Raw genomic sequence first — 9786 nt, forward strand, 5'->3', positions numbered from 1 at the left:
AGGCTAGAGGGGCTGGATCAAGAATCTCGTGTCCTGAGGAAGAAGGGAGCCCAGGTTCCGGGTTCCCTGTAAGGTGGGACATAAGGCTGCTTTTAGGGTTTCTAGGGAGGAACTTTTTGGTGGAACCGTAGAGTTCAGCGTCCCTACATTGCCCTCTGTTGAGCGCATTGATCGTTTCAAAACCTAAAGAAGACGAGAAGGGACACGGAGAAGCTTTCGAAGACAGATACAAAACTAAGCAGTGGGTGAATCAGAAGGACTGTTCAGATACCTGTATTTCAAGAGCAGAGGGAGCCTAGGAATGGAACTGAGGGCTCTAGGGACAAGATCCAGGGCACAGAGGCGAGGCCTAAGTGTGGGGGCGTGGCTCTAAGTCAGGGGCGGGGCCACCTTCGACTGGAGCGAGACTCCACCACGACGGCCAGGACCAAAGAATATGGGCCAAACTGAGTCTCCAGGGCCGAGGTCAGTCGACAGGGACGCGGTCTAACTCTGGGGGTGTGTATTTGAAATCAATGCCCGGCTCTGGCTTAAGGGGCGTGGCTCCTACCTCGGGTGAGACTGCCCAATAGCGGGCCGGCCTCAGGGGTGAGGTAAGCAGATGGGGCGTGGTCAGACAATAGGGGCGGGTCCAGGGCTCGCGGAGCACCTCCAACGCCCCAGTATCCGACCTGGGCTCGAGAACAGAACTGTTTGGATTTAACAGTCCGTGGACGGCGGGAGTCTTGAGTCCGGTGACCGGGCTGTGGTCTAGTATAAAGGCGGGGCCCAGAAGAAGGGGCGGGGCGTGGGAGAAGGTGAGGAGGAATGAGATCTGGATACGAATGTGGGAGAAGGAAAGAAACGAGATCCGTTGTGTGAGACCGAGCCCTGAAGAGCAGGGTCTGGGGGGAGGGGAGGGGCCGGACTGGACGGGGGATGTTGGAGTAGAAGGTAAGGGGAGGGGGGCAAATGGACGGAGTCTGAGGAGTTTCCGGACCAGGGGTCGGGAAGTGTCCTTGTCTAGGGAAGGGGGAGCTCTGATCCCTGTCCTCGCCGCAGCCTCCCGGCCCGCCCCGTCATGTGGCACCAGCTATTCCCGTTGCTGCTGCTCTCCTCTGCCTCGGTGCCCCCCTCCACTGCAGCCCCGATCCGCGATGGTGACGTCCAGGAGAGCTCCTCAGGTTTTCTAGGTCTTCAGAGTCTACTTCAAGGCTTCACACGGCTTTTCCTGAAGGTAAGCGGTGGCCTGAGTTGGGGGAAAGAAGAGAGAAGAGGAACAAGGCTGACAGATGGTGACTGAGGGATGGAAAGAGTTCAGAGAAGAAAGAGTGGGAGAGGGGTCGTGGCCAGGATGAAAGATAGACAAGGAGAGGAGTCAAGGGACAGAAAGATGGATGGAAAGACCGAGAGATAGGAAGAGAGGGAGGGAGACAGGAGGAGAGGGCAATAGGGGCAGAGAGACAGAAGACAGATGAGGGGCAGAAATAGGAAGGTGATGGGACATATGGGGGCAGGAGGTGACCGAGTTAGGCCCTCAGGGTCAGAGGATGGAGAGAGAAGGGGGACCCTAACAAGACTCCAGGTGTCCTGGGGAGTCTGGAGGTTCCACAGCTCACTGATTCCTCCTCTGGCCCAGGATGATCTGCTGCGGGGCATGGACAGCTTCTTCTCTGCCCCTATGGACTTCCGGGGCCTTCCTAGGAACTACCACCAAGAAGAGAACCAGGAGCGCAGGCTGGGAAACAACACTCTCTCCAGCCACCTCCAGATTGACAAGGTGCCTATGCCAGGATGTCCCTCCTGGAGTATCCCCACGATCCCTCATGTTGCAGTATCTGGTGGGGGTGTGGGGAGAGCAAAGAAGGAAGGCGGTTTTGTTCTCACTCTCTCCTCCTGTCCTCACAGGTCACCGACAACAAGACAGGAGAGGTGGTGATCTCTGAAAAGGTGGTGGCATCCATTGAGCCAGGAGAGGGGAGTTTGGAGGGTGACTGGAAGGTTAGGACACACCCCTGGCAAAGTGTCCAAGCCCAAACATTTTCTGTAGTTTAGCAAGAAATGATAGGTTAATGAATTGACTCTCCCACTCCCTCTGTGCTGGACTTCCTCTCTCTGGGCCTCAGTTTTGTCATCTGTCAAAAGGGACTAACCAGCTTTCAGAAATGAGGTTTACAACCTCAGAGATACATCCTCTCTTACTTTAAACCCCAGAGGACTTTGTAAACCAAAGAAAGTGCATTTTTCCCCAAATAAGATTTACCCTCATAAACCTCAAAGAGTGTTTTGATCTCAAAGTACTCAGACTTCCAAGTATTTTTTAATCTGTCCCAAAGAGCTTGGTAAATCTCTTCCTTGTAAACGTCAGAATGTGATTTTTTAAATAATTCCTAAGTACTTTATGAACCCCCAATCCTTTGTGCATCTCACCTTCGTAAACCTCTAAGGGCAATTCTGATCACAAAGTGCTTTTTTTTAATCCTGAAAAGGTTTTAGAACCCTCAAGTGCTTGGTATACCCACATGGTTCTCCCCCACACACACTCCCAGTTTTTTATTTTAAAAATTTCAAATCTACAGAAAAGTTAAAAAAAAAAAAAGTACAATAAATCCGTATCCCATCTCCCACAGAGCAGGGTTTCTCAACAGCATCACTGTTGGTATTTGGGGCCATGTAATTTTTTTGTTGTGGAGGCTGTCCTGTGTGCTATATAATGTTTAACAAAATCCTTGCCCTACCACTGGACGGAAGAGACACCCACACGCCCTCCAGCTGTGACACCCAAAAATATCTCCTCGACCTGATTCACTACCTGTATAACATTTTACCAGATGGACTCTTTTTTACCTTTTTATTTTTGAACCACATGACAGTAAATGATTGACATCACGACACTTCACCCCTAAATCCTTCAGCAGATAACTCCTAGGAATAACACATTCACCTCCATGACCATAGTTCCATTTTTACACCCAAGAAATGTAACATTGATATCTATTATCTCAGGGCTTCCCAGGTGGCTCAGTGGTAAAGAATCCATCTGCTAATGCAGGAGATGCAAGAGATTCTGGTTCAATCCCTGGGTCAGGAAGAACCCTTGAAGGAGGAAATGGAAACCCACTCCAGAATTCTTGCCTGGGAAATCCCATGGACAGAGGAGCTTGGCAGACTGTAGTAGATGGGGTCACAAAGAGTCAGACACGAGTGATCGACACAGCACATACACACACACACACAGCAATTATCTCCGTATTTGTTTTCTAGGGCTGCCATAACAGTCTCACAGATGGGGTGGTTTCAGCAACAGACGTATATTTCTCATAGTTCTGGAGGCTAGGTGTCCAAGATCAAGGTGTCAGCACGGTTGATTCCTACTGAGGGCTGTGAGGGAGACCCTGTTCCGTGCCTCTGCCCTAGCTTCTGGTGGTTTACTGACAGTTATTTAGTGTTCTTGGTGTGTAGATGCATCAATCCCAGCTGTCTTTATCTTCACATGGGGCTCTCTGTGCATTTCTAGGTCCAAATTTCCGGTTTTCATAAGAAACTGGTCGTGTTAGATTAGAGCCCACTCTAATGACCTCATCTTACCTAATGAAAGGCACAGTGAGGCAAAGAGGTCACATTCTGAGCTACTAGGGCAACCTCTTTGGCACCACGGACGAGTTTCATGGAAGACAGTTTTTCCAGAGACCGGGATGTGGGTGGTTTGGGAGAAGATTCAAGCACATTTATTGTACACTTTATTTCCACTATTCTTACTTCAGTTCCACCTCAGATCATCAAGCATGAAATGTCAGAGGTTAAGAACCCCTGTACTAGGGTCCTAATGGACCTCAACACATGAATTGGAGAGCAGGGGGGAGACAATTCAATATGTAACCATCTCCTATAAGGCTTTCCAAACCTCAAGTGACTGAAACACAGACTCTGATTCAGTAGGTGGTTGGCGTGGGACTGCTCATTTGCATACCTAACAGGCTCCCAAGTGATGCTGAGGCTGTGGGTCCACAGCCCTCAGTTTGAGTCACAAGGACCAAACAGACACTGAAATGTCCCTGCTGGACTGAAAGCTGTCCACAAGAGCTCATATGATTTTTGATCCAGTATTCAATCAATTTTGATCCAGGATCACCTGTTGCAACCATGGTCATGATTTATTAATCCCAAAGAACTTTGTATAGTTCAGATTACTTTCTAAACCTCAGGGGATGCTTAATCTGGAAGTGCTTTTGAAACCTCCAAAGTGTGTTTTCAAGCCCAGAGTATATTATAAATGTCAGAGTATTTTTAGTTCTAAAACTCAAGTCCTTTGTAAATAAGGAAAAATGAGCTTTACTGGACTGGCCCAAAAGTTTGGGTTTGCCCATAAGCTTGTATGAAAAGGGCTTTCCCGGTGGTTCAGACAGTATAGAATCTGCCTGCAATGCGCAAGAGACCTGGGTTTGATCCTCGGGCAGGGGTGGGAGGGTGGGGAGAGATTCCCCGGAGAAGGCAGTGACAACCCACTCCAGTATTCTTGCCTGGGAAATCCCATGGACAGAAGAGCCTGGTGAGCTACAGTCCATGGGGTCCCAAAGAGTAGGACACAACTGAGTGATTAACACACTTCTATGGAGCAATTCAAATGAACTTTTTGGTCAACTCTGTAATTCCCAAAGTATTGCATAGGTGGCAGAGTGGGTTGAGTATGCCAGGGGGCATACTGAGGCTGACCCTTGGAGTTTGAGAGGGTCTCCTTGTCCCCCCTTCACCAGGTTCCTAAGATAGAGGAGAAAGAGGCCCTGGCGCCTGTCCCGAAGGCCGTGGACAGCTTCCACCCGGAACCCCATCCCCGAGTGGCCTTCTGGATCATGAAGCTGCCACGGCGGAGGTCCCACCAGGATACCCAGGAGGGCAGCCACTGGCTCAGTGAGAAGCGACACCGTCTACAGGCCATCCGGGATGGGCTCCGAGAGGGGACCCGCGAGGACGGACTCGAAGAGGGCACCCAGAGCGCCTCTCACTCCAAGCTGCCGGCCCGCAAGACCCACTTCCTGTATATCCTCAGGCCATCCCAGCAGTTGTAAGGGTGGGGCCCGGGGAACACCTGCTTGTACCTGCATGTACCCTCCACCAGACCCCAAGCACCATATGGAAATTAAACCTTTTTTCCAGCAGCACTGTCTCCTTTTGGGATCTGTCCCCAGGCCTCAGTCAACCAAGCCTAGCTTTGAGCATGACCGCTGGCTGAGCTGTGACTTCTTGCCCGAGTCTCCAGGTTGTTTCCTCATTCGGACGTCATCTGTCTTCCGGCTGAGCAACTCTGTCCTCTCTCTCCTCTATCACCTCTCTCCCACCTGTACCCTCGGTTTCCATCTCTGTTACCGCCTGCTCTGCTTGCCCTCAGGCTCCCAACTCTCACTCCAGTCCTTTCTGACCACTCTGCATTAGCTTCCTGTCACTGCCACGCAAACCTAGCGACTTAGTGCAAATGTATCCTCTCACTAATCCATAGTTCAGAAATCCAGGATGGCTGGGCTGGTCCTCTGTGCAGGTCTCACAAAGGCAACACCAAGGTGTTAGCCAGCAGGGTTCTTACCTGAGGCCCCAGGATGCCTCTGTTTCCGAGATCATTCAGGTTGTTGGCACAATCAAGTCCCTTGAAGGTTCAACTGAGGTCCCTACTTCCCTGTTGGCTGTCTTCTGGGGCCACCCACTCTTAGCTCCTGGAGGTGTGTCTCCAGTTCTTGTATGTGGATCCCACACCTCAAATCTCACAAAAATACGCAAAAATTTTCTCTGAATTTCCCTTCTGCCCCATCTCCCCTATGCCTTCCTCCTCCCCTTCTAGCAGGAGAGAGTTCTCTGCCTTGAAGGACTCACAGGATTGGATTAGGCCCGCCTGGATAACATATGAGACAGGTTCCAGGAATTAGAGGGGGGCCATCTTTGGGGGAGGGGGCTTCCTTGGCGGCTCAGCTGGTAAAGAATCTGCCTGCAGGAGATCCTGGTTCGATTCCTGGGTCTGAAAGATCCCCTGGAGAAGGGATAGGCTAACCACTCTAGTATTCTTGGGCTTCCCTGGTGGCTTAAACGGTAAAGAATCCACCTGCAATGTGGGAGACCTAGGTTCGATCCCTGGGTTGGGAAGATCCCCTGGAGAAGGGCATGACAACCCACTCAAGTATTCTTGCCTGGAGAATCCCCGTGGACAGAGAAGCCTAGCAGGCTACAGTCCATGGGGTCGAAAAGGGTTGGACACAACTGAGCGACTAAGCGCAGCACGGCATCTTTGGGGGAAGCCATTATTCTGCCCACTGCATGTCCAGACCGTCACCTCCAGCCCCCAACTATGCATGTGCATTTCCACCTCACATCCACACCACTTGTTTCCACTCTCATCTTTTTTTTTTCCTGGCCATGCCACACAGTGTTGGATCTTGGTTCCCAGACTAGAGATCAAACCCACGTGCCCTGCGTTGGAAGTGCACAGTCTTAACCTCCAGACCACCAGAGAAGTCTTCCTCATTTTTATCTTCTCCTTCCCTCTCAAATCACATGCTAACTCCATCTTGACTCACTCCATTCCTCTTTCCCTTTGTCCCTCTGTCTATCCCTCCATGCCTGTCACTTCAGACTCCATCTCTGAGAGCCAGGCCTACTGCCTCAGCCACCTGGAAACTCACAGTCCCTGTCTTGGGCACCCTGTCCACTTTGCCCACTCCCTCCAAATCCTCGGAGCAACTCCTACTCCCTCCAGAACACCTCCCTCAAGAAACACTATTGAGAAGGCACATCTGGGTCTTTAGGTGCTGGGTCCTGCAGAGGAGGCAGACACAACGTGTATTTTCCCCCTCAAAGCCCAGGTTCCAGGTGGAATCACCCTGCACAGAGACTCAGCACATTCAGGAAACTAGCAATGTATGGGTGCAAATAAAAGAGAACTTTCTTTGGGGGGAAAAATAGATTTTTTTTTATTATCCCAAATAAGCATCAGTGTGTCTTCATGAAGAATATCAAAACCTGATTGGCCGTTCCATACCTTCTCTCCCCAACCCACCCCCAGTCCCATTCACTTTCCCGCCATTGACAACTATTTGTGTTTAATGTGTACTTTTAGTAAGTGTATTTTGGTATATTAGTCAGCTAGGACTGCCCTAAGAAAATACCACAGATTTGGGTGACTTAAACAAGAGACATTTACAGATCTGGGGCTGGAAGTCTGAGATCAAGGTGTTGACAGGTATCATGTCTTCTAAGGCCTCCCTCCCTGACTTGTAGGCAGCCATCTGTGTATCTTCATGTGGTTTTTTCTCATGCACGCACACATCTGTGTCCAAATTCCCTCCTCTTATAAGGACATCAGTCATATCAGATTAGGGCCCACCCTAGAGAACGCCTCTCTTTTTTAAAAAGAAAAATATTTATTTCTTTGGTTTTGAGGGGTCTTAGTTGTGGCATGTGGGATCTTTAGCTGTGGCATCTGGGATCTAGTTTTCTGGCCAGGGATCAAACCCCAGCACCCCCTGCATTGGGAGCACAGTCTTGACCACTGGACCACCAGGAGGTCCTGAGAACTCATCTTAATAATTCTTTTTTTATATTTTTTTTCTAATGTGGACCATTTTTAAAGTCTTCATTGGGTTTGTTACAACCCTGCTTCTGTTTTAAGCATTGATTTTTTCAGTTGTGAGGCATATGGGATCTTAGCTCCTCGAACAGGGATCGAACTCCATCTCCTGCACTATATAGCAAATTCTTAACCACTGGACCTCCTGGACCTCCAGGGAAGTCCCATCATCTTAATTATCTCTTTAAAGATCTTTTCTCCAAATATGATAGAATTCTGAGGTACCAGTGGTAAGGGCTTCAACATATGAAATTTCGGGGGACACATTTCAGCTCCTAACAGTAAGTAGTCTTATTTAATATGATAATTCCTTTTGATGCATGTATCTTTAATTTTCATTGGAAAAGACCCTGATAATGGGAAAGATTGAGGATAGGAAGAGAAGGGGGCAACGGAGGATGAGAGAGTTGGATGGCATCACCGACTCAATGGACTTGAGTTTGAGCAAACTCTGGGAGGTAGTGAAGGACAGGGAAGCCTAGTGTGCTGCAGTCCATTGAGTTACAAAGAGTTGGACATGACTGAGCCACTGAACAACAAAAATTTTTAATTTACATTGGTGGTATTACATACGTCATTCCAATGGGACTTTTTTCTTTTCAGTACCATCTTTATTTATTTTCTTGGTCGAATTGTGGAACATGTGGGATCTTAGTTCCCCAGAGAATGAACCCACATCCCCTGCAGTGGAAGCATGGAGTCTTAACCACCGGACCGCCAGGGAAGTCCCTCAGCACCATCCTTAAGATGCCTCCATATTGCACTGGTACATCCAAAATCCACCCAATCCGTTGAATAAGATTCCATGGTCAACCTCGCCACCCTCTCAGTGATCCACACCTGAGTTGCCTCTGATTTCCCACCATTACAAATAATGCTACAATAAACACTGGTCGAGAGCTTCCTGGGGCTTCCCAGGTGGCACAATGTTGAAAGAATCCACCTGCTAATGCAGGAGGTGGAAGAGACACAGGCTAGAGCATTGGGTTGGGAAGATCCCCTGGAGAAGGAAATGGCAACCCTCTCCAGTATTTCTTGCCTGGAAAATTCCATGAACAGAGGAACCTGGCGGGCTACAGTCCATGGGGTCGCAAAGAGCCAGATGTGACTAATTGCAGCACAGAAGCAGCAGCAAACACTAGTATATAAGCCCCTTTGTGGTCCAGAAGAAGGACAGGATGGAGGGCTCTAATAAACAAAAGAATTGCTGGGTTGTAGGGGATATATCTACCTATTTTGATTAGGTAGAATGTTCTGACAAGTCTGGTCCTTCTAGCAGTCCACACATGCATGCTAAGTTGCTCAGCTGTGTCCAACTCTGCGACCCCAGGGACTGTAGCCCTCCAGGTTCCTCTCTCCATGGGATTTCCCAGGCAAGAATACAAGAGTGGGTTGCCATTTCCTGCTCCAGGGAATCTTTCAGACCCAGGGATCAAACCCACGTCTTTTAAGTCTCATTCATTGGCAGATGGGTTCTTTACCACTAGGGCCACCTGGGAAGCCCCCAGTCCCTAAGGATTCCATAAACTTTAACCACATCTGGCATCTGGGGAAACAGATGCTTGTCTGCAGAACAGTTGAAGTATGCATCCACATGTGATCCAGATACTAACATTAAGACACAGGTTTTAAAGTAACTATGATGAATAAGTTCAAAAAATAGATGAAAAGATGGAGAATTTCATCAGAAAACTAGAATCTAAAAGAGAGAGGAAAATAGAATAAAAGAAAGGGGAGAGGGAGATGGAATCCAATGTATATTTTAGAACTTATAAATTACAAAGTCAGTAGATGAGTTTCACAGCAGATAAGACACAGTGGGAAACAGATCAGGAGACAATATCTAGACTGGGGACTTCCCTGGTGGTACAGTAGAAGTCCACACTTTCAGTAGAAGACTTCACACTGTGAGTGCAGGGGGCAAAAGTTCAATCCCTGGTTAGGGGATGAAGATCCCACATGCTGTGCAGCCAAAAATAATAAACTAAAAAAAAAAAAAATCTAGATGAATCACACTGAATAAGGAGAGAAAATACAGGGCATTTCCTGGTGATCTGGTGGTTAGGATTCAGTGCTTTCACTGCTGTGGATCTGGGTTCCATCCCTGGTCAGAGAACTAAGATATCCCACAAGCCAGAAGGCACAGCAAAAAAAAAAAAAAAGAAACAACTTATATCTAGCTTTTAGGCAAATAGAGA

At 48.6% G+C, this 9786-nt stretch overlaps 1 protein-coding gene across 4 annotated transcripts; it reads left to right on the forward strand.

Moving 5' to 3' along the window:
* Positions 1 to 338: 338 nt before the first annotated feature.
* DKKL1 (dickkopf like acrosomal protein 1) lies at positions 339 to 5135 on the forward strand. Of its 4 annotated transcripts, none has more exons than XM_043899801.1 (5): positions 339 to 465; positions 1042 to 1216; positions 1619 to 1759; positions 1888 to 1929; positions 4734 to 5135. In XM_043899801.1, exons 1-5 carry the CDS (start codon positions 437 to 439, stop codon positions 5043 to 5045), a joined length of 699 nt encoding a protein of 232 aa, XP_043755736.1. In that variant the 5' UTR covers positions 339 to 436; the 3' UTR covers positions 5046 to 5135. The 4 variants fall into 4 exon arrangements, with proteins under 4 accessions (XP_043755736.1, XP_043755733.1, XP_043755734.1 ...); XM_043899798.1 differs by having other exon boundaries at positions 341 to 465; positions 1888 to 1980; XM_043899799.1 differs by lacking the exon at positions 339 to 465 and adding an exon at positions 617 to 797 and having other exon boundaries at positions 1888 to 1980.
* Positions 5136 to 9786: the final 4651 nt, after the last annotated feature.

Source organism: Cervus elaphus, chromosome 4, assembly GCF_910594005.1.
Source record: "Cervus elaphus chromosome 4, mCerEla1.1, whole genome shotgun sequence".
NCBI classification, from domain to species: Eukaryota; Metazoa; Chordata; class Mammalia; order Artiodactyla; family Cervidae; genus Cervus; species Cervus elaphus.

Bases quoted from the DNA above. Each gene is read 5' to 3' on its own strand.
- DKKL1 (XM_043899798.1), top strand. From the start codon at position 437: ATGGGCCAAACTGAGTCTCCAGGGCCGAG. The intron at 1,217-1,618 runs GTAAGCGGTGGC...CCTCTGGCCCAG, and splicing joins TCACACGGCTTTTCCTGAAG to GATGATCTGCTGCGGGGCAT. The intron at 1,760-1,887 runs GTGCCTATGCCA...CTGTCCTCACAG, and splicing joins GCCACCTCCAGATTGACAAG to GTCACCGACAACAAGACAGG.